Source organism: Salvelinus alpinus, chromosome 1 (genome assembly GCF_045679555.1).
Source record: "Salvelinus alpinus chromosome 1, SLU_Salpinus.1, whole genome shotgun sequence".
NCBI lineage: Eukaryota > Metazoa > Chordata > Actinopteri > Salmoniformes > Salmonidae > Salvelinus > Salvelinus alpinus.
In genome coordinates, this window is record NC_092086.1 from 19,847,475 (window position 1) to 19,864,293 (window position 16,819).

The 16,819-nt window shown below is 42.3% G+C and overlaps 2 protein-coding genes across 3 annotated transcripts in view; both read left to right on the forward strand.

Annotated features, from left to right (window-relative positions):
• The window catches only part of LOC139571084 (immunoglobulin lambda-1 light chain-like), a 46,215-nt gene extending 41,987 nt beyond the window's left edge, over nt 1–4,228 (forward strand). For both annotated transcript variants that reach the window (XM_071393621.1, XM_071393628.1), the window contains exons 3-4: nt 2,752–2,785; nt 3,656–4,228. In XM_071393621.1, coding sequence (XP_071249722.1) covers nt 2,752–2,785; nt 3,656–3,981 — 360 coding nt within the window. In that variant the 3' untranslated portion in view covers nt 3,982–4,228. The remainder of the gene's footprint in view (nt 1–2,751; nt 2,786–3,655) is intronic.
• A 2,594-nt stretch (nt 4,229–6,822) lies between these two features.
• LOC139571097 (immunoglobulin lambda-1 light chain-like) lies at nt 6,823–16,370 on the forward strand. Its single transcript, XM_071393643.1, has 4 exons — nt 6,823–6,877; nt 6,972–7,300; nt 14,927–14,960; nt 15,798–16,370. Exons 1-4 carry the CDS (start codon nt 6,838–6,840, stop codon nt 16,121–16,123), a joined length of 729 nt encoding a protein of 242 aa, XP_071249744.1. The 5' UTR covers nt 6,823–6,837; the 3' UTR covers nt 16,124–16,370.
• Nucleotides 16,371–16,819: the final 449 nt, after the last annotated feature.

Here is a 16,819-nt window from a genome sequence, read left to right on the forward strand (position 1 = left end):
ATAGGATACGTCCAGATATTATTTAGAAATCTGTCTGTTGGTCTTGTGAAGACCCAGATACAGTATGTTTGAGAGTAGAGAGTGATTGGTTAACTGTAGAGGCCCCTCCCTCTGGTCCTCCCTGGCTTGGTGATAGGTTACCTGCAGAGGCCCCTCCCTCTGGTCCTCCCTGTCTGTCTCCTTATAGGTGGGTTCTGCAGCCTCTCCTCTCCTCACACTCCAACCCTGCTCATCTCTCAGCTGGACAGTAAGGGCCGTTCACACCACACACTGACAACATGCTGGGGACACTCTGCACTCTCATCACTGCTCTAACATGTAAGGAGTCTGACTTCCTGGAGGTTTTATTTCCTAGTTTATTAATAATGAGTCTGTATGTTTCTCTTTACTACATGTCATCTTCTTATTTCCAAGGTGTCAGTGGTGTGACTGTGGTGACACAGAAGCCTCCTGTTGTGACAGTGAGCAAAGGAGACACGGCCACTATGGACTGTAACCTGGGGACTGTTGATAATAGAGACGGCCACTCTGGACTGTAACCTGGGGACTGTTGATAATAGAGACGGCCACTATGGACTGTAACCTGGGGACTGTTGATAATAGAGAAGTCCACTCTGGACTGTAACCTGGGGACTGTTGATAATAGAGACGGCCACTCTGGACTGTAACCTGGGGACTGTTGATAATAGAGACGACCACTCTGGACTGTAACCTGGGGACTGTTGATGATAGAGACGGACACTCTGGACTGTAACCTGGGGACTGTTGATAATAGAGACGGACACTCTGGACTGTAACCTGGGGACTGTTGATAATAGAGACGACCACTCTGGACTGTAACCTGGGGACTGTTGATAATAGAGACGGACACTCTGGACTGTAACCTGGAGACTGTTGATAATAGAGACGGACACTCTGGACTGTAACCTGGGGACTGTTGATGATAGAGACGACCACTCTGGACTGTAACCTGGGGACTGTTGATGATAGAGACAGCCACTATGGACTGTAACCTGGGGACTGTTGATAATAGAGACGACCACTCTGGACTGTAACCTGGGGACTGTTGATAATAGAGACAGCCACTATGGACTGTAACCTGGGGACTGTTGATAATAGAGACGACCACTCTGGACTGTAACCTGGGGACTGTTGATAGTAGAGAAGGCCACTATGGACTGTAACCTGTGGACTGTTGATAATATTGCTGGTTGGTATAAACAGGTTCCAGGAGGAGTCCCTCAGGACGTGTTAAGGTGGTACCACACTGGTTGGAGCTCTGTAGAATATGGTTCTGGTTTCTCCTCTCATAAATTCACATCTAATCATCAGTCTAAATCAGATTATTGTTTGATTATTAACAATGTGGAGGAGACAGACTCAGTAGTGTATTACTCTCAGACTCAAAATGACTCTCCTATCACAGTGATATACACCATGACAAAAACCTCCTCCCCAAATACACTCACTTCTGCTTCATGCGTGGTAGAGGGGTGAACTCTAAGAAACATCAGTTGGTCAGTGATTATTATAACAATATATACATGTCACAATGGGAGATCTGGAAATGGAAGAACCATTCATTCCTACATGTCAACAAGATTATAAGAAGACATTGTCTGAAAGGAAACTGATTTTGTCTCTCTTGTTATGATCATCATCATCATCATCATCATCATCATCATCATCATCATCATCATCATCATCATCATCATCAGGTCAAAACTGCATCATATGGATAGTGCTTTAACTGATGGATTCAAAAGGACCAGACACAACAGCAGAATATGATGTTATACTATATACTGTTACTTCATAGAGAGGAACTCTAGAAAAGTCTGAGATGTTTGTAGAGAGAGTGAAGCTCTGTCTGAATGGGATGTTTCAGTTCCTGTCCTCTCAGTAGAGAGAGTGAAGCTCTGTCTGAATGGGATGTTTCAGTTCCTGTCCTCTCAGTAGAGAGAGTGAAGCTCTGTCTGAATGGGATGTTTCAGTTACTGTCCTCTCAGTAGAGAGAGTGAAGCTCTGTCTGAATGGATGTTTCAGTTCCTGTCCTCTCAGTAGAGAGAGTGAAGCTCTGTCTGAATGGGATGTTTCAGTTCCTGTCCTCTCAGTAGAGAGAGTGAAGCTCTGTCTGAATGGGATGTTTCAGTTCCTGTCCTCTCAGTAGAGAGAGAGAAGCTCTGTCTGAATGGGATGTTTCAGTTCCTGTCCTCTCAGTAGAGAGAGTGAAGCTCTGTCTGAATGGGATGTTTCAGTTCCTGTCCTCTCAGTAGAAAGAGTGAAGCTCTGTCTGAATGGGATGTTTCAGTTCCTGTCCTCTCAGTAGAGAGAGTGAAGCTCTGTCTGAATGGGATGTTTCAGTTCCTGTCCTCTCAGTAGAAAGAGTGAAGCTCTGTCTGAATGGGATGTTTCAGTTGCTGTCCTCTCAGTAGTGACAGTGAAGCTCTGTCTGAATGGGATGTTTCAGTTCCTGTCCTCTCAGTAGAGAGAGTGAAGCTCTGTCTGAATGGGATGTTTCAGTTCCTGTCCTCTCAGTAGAGAGAGTGAAGCTCTGTCTGAATGGGATGTTTCAGTTCCTGTCTTCTTAGTAGTGACAGTGAAGCTCTGTCTGAATGGGATGTTTCAGTTCCTGTCCTCTCAGTAGAGAGAGTGAAGCTCTGTCTGAATGGGATGTTTCAGTTCCTGTCCTCTCAGTAGAGAGAGGGAGGAGGTTTTTGTACGGCTGTGTATACAAACTGAATCACTGTGGTATTCGGACAAGGAACCAAGCTCATTGTTACTGGTGAGTACCCTTTCTTTTAACCTTATATTTTTGTTTTCAAGGGTTTCTTGTAATAATTAATAGTTAATAGAGTTACATATTTAACATTATATTATTTTTTCATATTTATTTAGTGTAAATAACCTACTTTGTGGACTGATTATCAAGAGTCATGGACACCATGTGACATCTTCATAGCCTACAGTATATCTGTAGTTGTTGATTTCACATTTAAACTTAAGAAACGTGATGGACTATTTGACCATGTAGGTTACTGCTGTCACTTGACAACACTACTCATTTATAATGTCTCATACAATAATAATATATTTACTCAGAGGTAGATTTGAATGTGAAGTCTACATAAAGTTGTATCAACCTTTAAAATGTTTGTCCCACGTTATATTAAATAATGATAAAACCATGTATATGGTAGTTAAACACAATGTTGCTACATGCTTCATTACATTGCAGGCTACTACATTACAGTTGGTAACTCTGTTTGCTGGTTGACTACTAGTAGGATATATGTTTGATTTTATCCCTCATTCAGAACATCTGACTACTTGATTATGTTTAAACTTAGAGATCTGAACTCATTATCCACTTGCACAGAAATCTGCTTTACCTCTGAAAAGTCACATATGGAGAGTTACTTAGAAAGTTTAAAAATAAGTCCAGCTACAAACAGAGATATGAGTAACATGTAACAATAGAATTACATGGTTTTAGTGCCTTTTCATTTTATGAGCCCAACATGTTAATTGTTTGTAGTCTTTGAGAAAACGTTATATTTTTTATTCTACAGTATCATCACACAACCCTGTTTCATTCTACTAACATATCAAATGATTTTGTGTAATATTTATTCTGCTCATTCCATTGGTCCAGGCTCTACTCTCCCTCCGCCTGTCTTGACCATCTTCCCTCCGTCCAGCGATGAGTTGAAGTCCAGCAAAGTCACCCTGGTGTGTCTGGCCAGTCAGATGGCCATGGGCTACGCTGATGTCAGCTGGACAGCGGGAGGGAATCCGGTCACCGGCGGCATCGCTACGAGTGGCCCGGTGCCGCAAGCCGACAAGACGTTCCAACTCAGCAGCTGTCTGACCGTTGACACGTCAGAATGGAACCAGGACAAAGTGTTCTCATGTAAAGTCACCGCGGGCTCCAAGTTCGCTGAGAAAGGCATCAAGAAGTCTGAATGCAGCACTGAATAGCCTGAGAACCATTGTAATGTCCATTTGATTTTCTACATCACTTTTCAAGTTATTGTTAGAATTATAATTTTTCTTTGCATATATACTGCATACATTCTGTTCCAAAAAAGAGAGAAATAGCTACTAATACTTATATCATAGGCTATATGATAAGTTTGAAATTAATTGATTTGCTGACTTATAATAGAGGAATAGTTAGAGCTTTGCTGTATTGTGGATATTAAATAAAGAACATTCTAAAGAACAAGTGTTTGTATTAGAGCATGTTGATGAACATCACTGTTAGCAGCACTAAATGAGGGGGAGTTTAACTGAACTCAAACAGAGCAGCCTGCTCTCTTTTGACCAGATCCAGAAATAGTTGATCTAGATATCCAGGATGTAGAGCAGGTTTACTGTAATGTTAATGAATAACCAGAGATGGACCAGAGGTTTAAATTACAACTTCACATTGTTGAGAACCTTCATTGGAATGATATGATTGTATTATAAGATCATTCTGAAAGTATATATTTAATAATCTATTTAAAATAGTTGATTTGAAAAGGAAACTTGATTATTTCCCAGGCAATATTTGCTTGTACTTTTCACTGTATGAAGAATTAAAACAACAGTACAGTAACATGATAAATTCAATATATTCATAGTTTATATTCAATAGTGTTATAAACGTACGTCTTACTATAATGTACAAAAACATTTTACTCATTAATATTTTCTCTCCGTACATCTTTGCCAGCAGGGGAAAAAGAAGAGATATAATATTATAATATGCTTCCACCTTGTGGCTCAAACAGTTGTATTTCATTATAGTTGTATTTCATTATAGTTGTATTTCATTATAGTTGTATTTCATTATAGTTGTACTTCATTATAGTTGTATTTCATTATAGTTGTATTTCATTATAGTTGTATTTCATTGTAATCATTTCCAGACTAAATCCATCACGCAGTTTCAAATCAATCACAAATGACGTTATGGAAAGTTAGTGTACAGTATCTCTGTTGTCAGTACGTTATGGAAAGTTAGTGTACAGTATCTCTGTTCTCAGTACGTTATTGAAAGTTAGTGTACAGTATCTCTGTTGTCAGTACGTTATGGAAAGTTAGTGTACAGTATCTCTGTTGTCAGTACGTTATGGAAAGTTAGTGTACAGTATCTCTGTTGTCAGTACGTTATGGAAAGTTAGTGTACAGTATCTCTGTTGTCAGTACGTTATTGAAAGTTAGTGTACAGTATCTCTGTTCTCAGTACGTTATGGAAAGTTAGTGTACAGTATCTCTGTTGTCAGTACATTATGGAAAGTTAGTGTACAGTACCTCTGTTGTCAGTACGTTATTGAAAGTTAGTGTACAGTATCTCTGTTGTCAGTACGTTATGGAAAGTTAGTGTACAGTATCTCTGTTGTCAGTACGTTATGGAAAGTTAGTGTACAGTATCTCTGTTGTCAGTACGTTATGGAAAGTTAGTGTACAGTATCTCTGTTGTCAGTACGTTATGGAAAGTTAGTGTACAGTATCTCTGTTGTCAGTACAAAGCTCTGCTCAGTTCTGTGTTGGACTGGTTCAGAGAGGAGTGTAGTGATGTAGTTGAGACTAAATCAGTCTAACTAAGGTTTAGGGACCCTCCTTCCTCTAGACCTCATGAACCCTTGTCCTGTTCCATTTTCTCTCTCTGTGTCCTCATCTGGTTCCTCACATCTGTCCTCGGTGGTGCCCTCACTCAGTCTGGTCTTGTTCACATTGGGGCGAATCCTAACTTGCAGTTCAGTCACATTTTCACTTAATCTCCCATTGGCATCAATGCATGACTAAGTAATGATTCACCTTAATTGGAAGTTAGGATTCACCCCATCGTGCATCAGTGATCAGAATAGAGTCTGCAGTTCTATCAACGTCCACCAGAGGAGGACATACGACCACCAATAATGACTGAGGAAAGATCTACATGTACTTTACAACAGGAACAGCTGTCTGTAGACCTCTGGTTTCAGTCCCACCCAAAGATCAACTGATAGTTTCATATCTACTATCTCTAGTTATCAGAGTCATTCACCAGGGACGTGTTCTAGATCTGACCCTGAGTTACAGGCAGTGATGTGTTGTTCCCCTTTCTCCCCCTTTCTCCCCCAGAACACACCTGCTTCCCCTCCCCTCCTCCTCTCCTTATTTATAGCTTCATGCAAATTAAGAGGTTATTTTATCTCCTCTCAGAACTCTGTGGGGGGAGCGGGTGTTGGTAGGGGGGGTCTGCAGGTGACCAGAGGAGTGGACTGAAACTGAAAATTTGTCCCAAATGGCACTCTTTTCCATTTATAGTGCACTACTTTTGACAAAGGCCCATTGGGTTCTGGTCAACAGTAGTGCACTATAAAGGGAATAGGGAGACATCCTGAGTACCTCATAATTATGTTGGTCTTGTGTAGAACTAGTATAGGATAATAAACTCCATTCATGGTTTGATGGAGGTAGAATATGAGTCAGTGAAGAAGACAGGATCTCATGTAGAGCAATGAGAATAATAGTTGGTCTCTCATATAATCTGGTTACTTTGACCAATCAGAGCAAAACAATGAAAAATATTAATAACAATCAACAATGAAAGTAGCTGGTGGTAGGTTGATTGCAGAGGCCCCTCCCTCTGGTCCTCCCTGGCTTGGTGATAGGTTAACTGTAGAGACCCCTCCCTCTGGTCCTCCCTGGCTTGGTGGTAGGTTGATTGCAGAGGCCCCTCCCTCTGGTCCTCCCTGTCTGTCTCCTTATAGGTGGGTCCTGCAGCCTCTCCTCTCCTCAAACTCCAACCCTGCTCATCTCTCAGCTGGACAGTAAGGGCCGTTCACACCACACACTGACAACATGCTGGGGACACTCTGCACTCTCATCACTGCTCTAACATGTAAGGAATTTACTATATGTTCAACATGAATCACAAAAAGTCATTAGAAGTTGTTAATTCATGTATGATTAAATGTCTTATTTAATTCCCACAGATGTCAGTTGCCAGAAAGCAGTGACACAGACACCTTCAGTACTGACTGTCAGTACAAAGGGGACTGCCACCTTTCACTGTGACATCACCAAAGATGAAAGTCAGTATGTAATCTGGTATAAACAGGTTCCAGGAGGAGCTCCTCAGTATGTGTTAAGGTTTTACCGTACTCATGCCTCTCCTAATGAATATGGTTCTGGTTTCTCCTCTGATCGTTTCACATCTAAAGCCACGTCTGATAAGGATTATCAGTTTATAATCAGTAATGTGGAGGAGACAGACTCAGCAGTGTATTACTGTCATACATATGACAGCTCTGTTAAAGAGCACGTATCACAGTGATATACACCATGACAAAAACCTCCTCACCAAACACACTCACTTCTGCTTTCAGATGTTCTGAATATAGACACTAACTGAATGTCAATTCATCCTGAACCAGTGTGTCTGCAGTAGGAGAACATTCCATGCTTGTGTTTTACACAAAACCCTTCACACATTTACTAGAATGTTGTCATTAACAATTACACCTAGTTGTCACAAAGCATGAATGATAAAGTGATATTCCAGAAGGTTCAGTCCTAACAGAAGACTCCATGTATCAGACAACCTCCATGATAGTCAGTCCCCTGGTTTACAGTAGAGACATATTACATCAACAGTCATTTAGTGATGTAATGTTAGTTCAGAACCCCAGTATCAGGTCCAGATAATATTATTATAATGTTATTATCTATATTATGACATGCTGATTTTAAGGAAACTTACCAACATAACTCAAATGAAACCAAATACTGCTCTTTTCAGTGTAACCAAAATGATCCCATATGGTTGTTGTTAGTCCAATATAAAATATTGATATTTTTGATTGTTGAATAGTTACAGTAATTTAAATTGATTAAATGTCCATCATACAGAAGTTGATAGGGTGAGATATAGAGGCCCCTCCCTCTGGTCCTCCCTGGTTTGGTGATAGGTTAACTACAGAGGCCCCTCCCAGTGGTCCTCCCTGTCTGTCTCCTTATAGGTGGGTCCTGCAGCCTCTCCTCTCCTCACACTCCAACCCTGCTCATCTCTCAGCTGGACAGGTCGTTCACACCACACACTGACAACATGCTGGGGACACTCTGCACTCTCATCACTGCTCTAACATGTAAGAAGTCTGACTTCCCGGAGGTTTTACTTCCTGGTTTATTGATAATGAGTCTGTATGTTTCTCTTCACTACATGTCATCTTATTATTTCCCAGGTGTCAGTGGTGTGACTGTGGTGACACAGAAGCCAATTGTTGTAACGGTGAGGAAAGGAGAAACGGCCACTCTGGACTGTAACCTGGGGACTGTTGATAATAGAGACGGGCACTCTGGACTGTAACCTGGGGACTGTTGATAATAGAGACGACCACTCTGGACTGTAACCTGGGGTCTGTTGATAATAGAGACGGCCACTCTGGACTTTAACCTGGGGACTGTTGATAATAGAGACGGGCACTCTGGACTGTAACCTGGGGACTGTTGATAGTAGAGACGGCCACTCTGGACTGTAACCTGGGGACTGTTGATAATAGAGACGGGCACTCTGGACTGTAACCTGGGGACTGTTGATAATAGAGAAGGCCACTCTGGACTGTAACCTGGGGACTGTTGATAATAGAGACGGGCACTCTGGACTGTAACCTGGGGACTGTTGATATTAGACACGGCCACTCTGGACTGTAACCTGGGGACTGTTGATAATAGAGACGGCCACTCTGGACTGTAACCTGGGGACTGTTGATAGTAGAGACGGCCACTCTGGACTGTAACCTGGGGACTGTTGATAGTAGAGACGGCCACTCTGGACTGTAACCTGGGGACTGTTGATAATAGAGACGGCCACTCTGGACTGTAACCTGGGGACTGTTGATAATAGAGACGGCCACTATGGACTGTAACCTGGGAACTGTTGATAATAGAGACGGCCACTATGGACTGTAACCTGGGGACTGTTGATGATAGAGACGGCCACTCTGGACTGTAACCTGGGGACTGTTGATGATAGAGACGGCCACTATGGACTGTAACCTGGGGACTGTTGATGATAGAGACGGCCACTATGGACTGTAACCTGGGGACTGTTGATGATAGAGACGGCCACTATGGACTGTAACCTGGGGACTGTTGATGATAGAGAAGGCCACTCTGGACTGTAACCTGGGGACTGTTGATGATAGAGACGGCCACTCTGGACTGTAACCTGGAGACTGTTGATAGTAGAGATGGACACTCTGGACTGTAACCTGGGGACTGTTGATAATAGAGACGGCCACTCTGGACTGTAACCTGGGGACTGTTGATAATAGAGATGGACACTCTGGACTGTAACCTGGGGACTGTTGATAATAGAGAAGGCCACTCTGGACTGTAACCTGGGGACTGTTGATAATAGAGACGGCCACTCTGGACTGTAACCTGGGGACTGTTGATAATAGAGACGGCCACTCTGGACTGTAACCTGGGGAATGTTGATAATAGAGACGGCCACTATGGACTGTAACCTGGGGACTGTTGATGATAGAGACGGCCACTCTGGACTGTAACCTGGGGACTGTTGATAATAGAGACGGCCACTCTGGACTGTAACCTGGGGACTGTTGATAATAGAGACGGCCACTCTGGACTGTAACCTGGGGACTGTTGATGATAGAGATGGCCACTCTGGACTGTAACCTGGGAACTGTTGATAATAGAGACGGCCACTATGGACTGTAACCTGGGGACTGTTGATGATAGAGATGGCCACTCTGGACTGTAACCTGGTGACTGTTGATGATAGAGATGGCCACTCTGGACTGTAACCTGGGTACTGTTGATAATAGAGACGGCCACTCTGGACTGTAACCTGGGAACTGTTGATAATAGAGTTGGCCACTATGGATGGTAACCTGGGGTCTGTTGATAATAGAGACGGCCACTCTGGACTGTAACCTGGGGACTGTTGATGATATAGATGGCCACTCTGGACTGTAACCTGGGAACTGTTGATAATAGAGACGGCCACTATGGACCGTAACCTGGTGACTGTTGATGATAGAGACGGCCACTATGGACTGTAACCTGGGGACTGTTGATAATAGAGACGGCCACTCTGGACTGTAACCTGGGGACTGTTGATAATAGAGACGGCCACTCTGGACTGTAACCTGGGGACTGTTGATAGTAGAGACGGCCACTCTTTACTGTAACCTGGGGACTGTTGATAGTAGAGACGGCCACTCTGGACTGTAACCTGGGGACTGTTGATAGTAGAGACGGCCACTCTGGACTGTAACCTGGGGAATGTTGATAATAGAGACGGCCACTCTGGACTGTAACCTGGGGACTGTTGATAATAGAGACGGCCACTCTGGACTGTAACCTGGGGACTGTTGATGATAGAGATGGCCACTCTGGACTGTAACCTGGGAACTGTTGATAATAGAGACGGCCACTATGGACTGTAACCTGGGGACTGTTGATGATAGAGATGGCCACTCTGGACTGTAACCTGGTGACTGTTGATGATAGAGATGGCCACTCTGGACTGTAACCTGGGTACTGTTGATAATAGAGACGGCCACTCTGGACTGTAACCTGGGAACTGTTGATAATAGAGTTGGCCACTATGGATGGTAACCTGGGGTCTGTTGATAATAGAGACGGCCACTCTGGACTGTAACCTGGGGACTGTTGATGATAGAGATGGCCACTCTGGACTGTAACCTGGGAACTGTTGATAATAGAGACGGCCACTATGGACTGTAACCTGGTGACTGTTGATGATAGAGACGGCCACTATGGACTGTAACCTGGGGACTGTTGATAATAGAGACGGCCACTCTGGACTGTAACCTGGGGACTGTTGATAATAGAGACGGCCACTCTGGACTGTAACCTGGGGACTGTTGATAGTAGAGACGGCCACTCTGGACTGTAACCTGGGGACTGTTGATAGTAGAGACGGCCACTCTGGACTGTAACCTGGGGACTGTTGATAGTAGAGACGGCCACTCTGGACTGTAACCTGGGGAATGTTGATAATAGAGACGGCCACTCTGGACTGTAACCTGGGGACTGTTGATGATAGAGATGGCCACTCTGGACTGTAACCTGGGGACTGTTGATAGTAGAGACGGCCACTCTGGACTGTAACCTGGGGACTGTTGATAATAGAGACGGCCACTCTGGACTGTAACCTGGGGACTGTTGATGATAGAGACGGCCACTCTGGACTGTAACCTGGGGACTGTTGATAATAGAGACGGCCACTCTGGACTGTAACCTGGGGACTGTTGATAATAGAGACGGCCACTCTGGACTGTAACCTGGGGACTGTTGATAATAGAGACGGCCACTCTGGACTGTAACCTGGGGACTGTTGATGATAGAGATGGACACTCTGGACTGTAACCTGGGGACTGTTGATGATAGAGATGGACACTCTGGACTGTAACCTGGGAACTGTTGATAATAGAGATGGACACTCTGGACTGTAACCTGGGGACTGTTGATAATAGAGACAGCCACTCTGGACTGTAACTGGGGGACTGTTGATGATAGAGATGGACACTCTGGACTGTAACCTGGGGACTGTTGATGATAGAGATGGACACTCTGGACTGTAACCTGGGGACTGTTGATGATAGAGATGGACACTCTGGACTGTAACCTGGGAACTGTTGATAATAGAGATGGACACTCTGGACTGTAACCTGGGGACTGTTGATAATAGAGACGGCCACTCTGGACTGTAACCTGGGGACTGTTGATGATAGAGATGGACACTCTGGACTGTAACCTGGGGACTGTTGATAATAGAGACGGCCACTATGGACTGTAACCTGGGGACTGTTGATAATATTACTGGTTGGTATAAACAGGTTCCAGGAGGAGTCCCTCAGTACGTGTTAAGGTGGTACCACACTGGTTGGACCTCTGTAGAATATGGTTCTGGTTTCTCCTCTCCTAAATTTACATCTAATCATCAGTCTAAATCACATTATTGTTTGATTATTAACAACGTGGAGGAGGCAGACTCAGTGGTGTATTATTGTAAGAAACATGATGGCAATGAGAAATTATCACAGTGATATACAATGAGAAAAACCTCCCCAAATACACTCACTTCTGCTTCATGTGTGGTAGAGGGGTGAACTCTAAGAAACAGCAGTTGGTCAGTGATTATTATAACAATATATACATGACACAATGGGAGATCTGGAAATGGAGGAACCATTCATTCCTACATGTCAAAAAGATTATAAGAAGACATTGTCTGAAAGGAAACTGATGTTGTTTCTCTTGTTGTGATCATCATCATCATCATCACCATCATCATCAAGTCAACACTGCATCATATGGATAGTGCTTTAACTTCTAGTTCCTCCCAAACCCGGATCCGGGAGCACCCCCCACCAGTAAAAAAGCTGACTAGCATAGCCTAGCATAGCGTCACAAGTAAATACTAGCATCTAAATATCATTAAATCACAAGTCCAAGACACCAGATGAAAGATACACTTCTTGTGAATCCAGCAATCATTTCTGATTTTTAAAATGTTTTACAGGGAAGACACAATATGTAAATCTATTAGCTAACCACGTTAGCAAAAGACACCATTTTTCTTAGTCCACCATTTTTTCTCTCCACCAGTAGCTATCACCAATTCGACCAAATAAAGATATTGATAGCCACTAACCAAGAAAAAACATCATCAGATGACAGTCTGATAACATATTTATTGTATAGCATAGGTTTTGTTAGAAAAATGTGCATATTTCAGGTATAAATCATAGTTTACAATTGCACCCACCATCACAACTCGACTAGAATAAATACAGAGAGCAACGTGTATTACCTAATTACTAATCATAAAACATTTCTTAAAAATACACAGCGTACAGTAATTGAAAGACACAGATCCTGTGAATCCAGACAATATTTCAGATTTTCTAAGTGTTTTACAGCGAAAACACAATAAATCGTTATATTAGCATACCACATGTGCAAACATTACCCCAGCATTGATTCAAGGCAAAAAGAGCGATAGCGTTATCATCACCAAAATATATTAATTTTTTCACTAACCTTCTCAGAATTCTTCCGATGACACTCCTGTAACATCATATTACACAATCCATATAGAGTTTGATCGAAAATGTGCATATTTAGCGGCACAAATCGTGCTTACACAATGGAAATACTGTCCAACTACTCAAGCAATCTGCCCGGCGCCATCTTGGAAAGACACCTATTTTTATCGAAAACTATTCATAAACTTGACTAAAAAAATACAAGTTGGACAGCAATTGAAAGACAAATTAGTTCTTAATGCAATCGCTGAATTACATTTCTAAAATTATCCTTACTGTGCAATACAGGGTGCGCCAAAGCGAAGCTACCCCCCAAAAAATGGCGACATATGCGTTTAACATTTTTCAACAGAACAACGATTTATCATCATAAATAGTTCTTACTATTAGCTGAGCTTCCATCAGAATCTTGGGCAATGTATCCTTTCTCCGGTCTAATCGTCTTTTGGTCGAAAGATGTCCTCTTGTCCTGTCGAAATGGCCACTAACGTTCGGCATGTACTGGAAAAGTGTCCAACTCTTGGAAGTGCGTCACAAAGAAATGCCAGAAAATCGCAATAAACGGATATAAATTGCTATAAATCGGTTTAAATTAACTACCTTATGATGTCTTTAACACCTATAACGAATAAAAACATGACCCGGGATATAGAAGTGGCTAAACCAAAGCTTGGAAGGAGGCCAGTCCGACGTCCACCCTGCGTCGAGCGCACGGCTGAAAAGAAAGGTACTTCCGCATCTTGGTCTTATATAAAGTCCCAGATTGCGCAATCGACCCCATTCAAATTGTCACCACTTACTGACATCTAGAGGAAGGCGTAGGCAGTGTTTGTAGCCCCACAGCATTCACAGGGACTTATAAACTGACCTGGGAACAGAGGCCAAGATTTCTGAAATCTCACTCCCTGGCAGGAAAAGTGCTGTAGAATGAGTTCTGTTTCACTCAGAGACATAATTCCAACGGTTTTAGAAACCAGAGAGTGTTTTCTATCCAATAATAATAATAATATGCATATTGTACGAGCAAGAATTGAGTACTAGGCAGTTTAATTTGGAGACCAATTTTTCCAAGATCGAAATAGCACCCCCCATAGGCTCAAGAGGTTTTAACTGATGGATTCAAAAGGACCAGACACCATCAGCAGAATATGATGCTATACTATATACTGTTACTTCATAGAGAGGAACTCTAGAAAAACAAGAGATGTTTGTAGTGAGAGTGAAGCTCTGTCTGAATGGGATGTTTCAGTTCCTGTCCTCTCAGTAGAGAGAGTGAAGCTCTGTCTGAATGGGATGTTTCAGTTCCTGTCCTCTCAGTAGAGAGAGTGAAGCTCTGTCTGAATGGATGTATCAGTTCCTGTCCTCTCAGTAGAGAGAGTGAAGCTCTGTCTGAATGGGATGTTTCAGTTCCTGTCCTCTCAGTAGAGAGAGTGAAGCTCTGTCTGAATGGGATGTTTCAGTTCCTGTCCTCTCAGTAGAGAGAGTGAAGCTTTGTCTAAATGGGATGTTTCAGTTCCTGTCCTCTCAGTAGAGAGAGTGAAGCTCTGTCTGAATGAGATGTTTCAGTTCCTGTCCTCTCAGTAGAGAGAGTGAAGCTCTGTCTGAATGGGATGTTTCAGTTCCTGTCCTCTCAGTAGAGAGAGTGAAGCTCTGTCTGGATGGGATGTTTCAGTTCCTGTCCTCTCAGTAGAGAGAGTGAAGCTCTGTCTGAATGGGATGTTTCAGTTCCTGTCCTCTCAGTAGTGAGAGTGAAGCTCTGTCTGAATGGGATGTTTCAGTTCCTGTCCTCTCAGTAGAGAGAGTGAGGAGGTTTTTGTATGGCTGTGTATACAAACTGAATCACTGTGGTATTCGGACAAGGAACCAAGCTCTTTGTTACTGGTGAGTACCCTTTGTTTTAACCTTATATTTTTCTATTCAAGGTTTTTTGTAATACGTAATAGTTAATAGAGTTACATATTTAACATTATATTCTTATTTCATATGTATTTAGTGTAAATAACCTACTTTGTGGACTGATTATCAAGAGTCATGGACACCATGTGACAGCTTCATAGCCTACAGTATATCTGTAGTTGTTGATTTCACATTTAAACTTAAGAAACGTGATGGACTATTTGACCATGTAGGTTACTGCTGTCACTTGACAACACTACTCATTTATAATGTCTCATACAATAATAATATATTTACTCAGAGGTAGATTTGAATGTGAAGTCTACATAAAGTTGTATGAACCTTTAAAATGTTGGTCCCACGGTATATTAAATAATGATAAAACCATGTATATGGTAGTTACACACAATGTTGCTACATGCTTCATTACATTGCAGGCTACTACATTACAGTTGGTAACTCTGTTTGCTGGTTGACTAGTAGTAGGATATATGTTTGATTTTATCCCTCATTCAGAACATCTGACTACTTGATTATGTTTAAACTTAGAGATCTGAACTCATTATCCACTTGCACAGAAATCTGCTTTACCTCTGAAAAGTCACATATGGAGAGTTACTTAGAAAGTTTAAAAATAAGTCCAGCTACAAACAGATATATGAGTAATTTGTAACAACAGAATTACATGGTTTTAGTGCCTTTTAGTTTATGAGCCCAAAATGTTCATTGTTTGTAGTCTTTGAGAAAATGTTATTTTTTTCATTCTACTAACATATCAAATGATTTAGTGTAATATTTATTCTGCTCATTCCATTGGTCCAGACTCTACCCTCCCTCCGCCTGTCTTGACCATCTATCCTCCGTCCAGCGATGAGTTGAAGTCCAGCAAAGTCACCCTGGTGTGTCTGGCCAGTCAGATGGCCATGGGCTACGCTGATGTCAGCTGGACAGCGGGAGGGAATCCGGTCACCGGCGGCATCGCTACGAGTGGCCCGGTGCCGCAAGCCGACAAGACGTTTCAACTCAGCAGCTGTCTGACCGTTGACACGTCAGAATGGAACCAGGACAAAGTGTTCTCATGTAAAGTCACCGCGGGCTCCAAGTTCGCTGAGAAAGGCATCAAGAAGTCTGAATGCAGCACTGAATAGCCTGAGAACCATTGTAATGTCCATTTGATTTTCTACATCACTTTTCAAGTTATTGTTAGAATTATAATTTTTCTTTGCATATATACTGCATACATTCTGTTCCAAAAAAGAGAGAAATAGCTACTAATACTTATATCATAGGCTATATGATAAGTTTGAAATTAATTGATTTGCTGACTTATAATAGAGGAATAGTTGTAGCTTTGCTGTATTGTGGATATTAAATAAAGAACATTCTAAAGAACAAGTGTTTGTATTTGAGCATGTTGATGAACATCACTGTTAGCAGCACTAAATGAGGGGGAGTTTAACTGAACTCAAATAGAGCAGCTCTCTTTAGTCCAGATCCAGAAATAGTTGATCTAGATATCCAGGATGTAGAGCAGGTTTACTGTAATGTTAATGAATAACCAGAGATGGACCAGAGGTTTAAATTACAACTTCACATTATTGAGAACCTTCATTAGTGTGATATGATTGTATTATAAACTGGGTTGTTCGAGCCCTGAATGGTGATTGGCTGACAGCCGTGGTATACTGTATCAGATCGCATACCAAAACAATTATTTGTACTGCTTTAATTACGTTGGTAACCAGTTTATAATTGCAATAAGGCACCTCTGGGGTTTGTGGTATATGGCCAATATACTACGGCTAAGGGCTGTATCCAGGCACTCCACGTTGCGTCGTGCTTTA

Excerpts from the sequence above, each read along its gene's own strand:
- LOC139571097 (XM_071393643.1), top strand. The coding sequence starts at position 6,838 with ATGCTGGGGACACTCTGCACTCTCATCACTGCTCTAACAT. Across the intron at positions 6,878-6,971 it reads TCTCATCACTGCTCTAACAT|ATGTCAGTTGCCAGAAAGCA; the intron begins GTAAGGAATTTA and ends TAATTCCCACAG. Across the intron at positions 14,961-15,797 it reads AACCAAGCTCTTTGTTACTG|ACTCTACCCTCCCTCCGCCT; the intron begins GTGAGTACCCTT and ends CCATTGGTCCAG.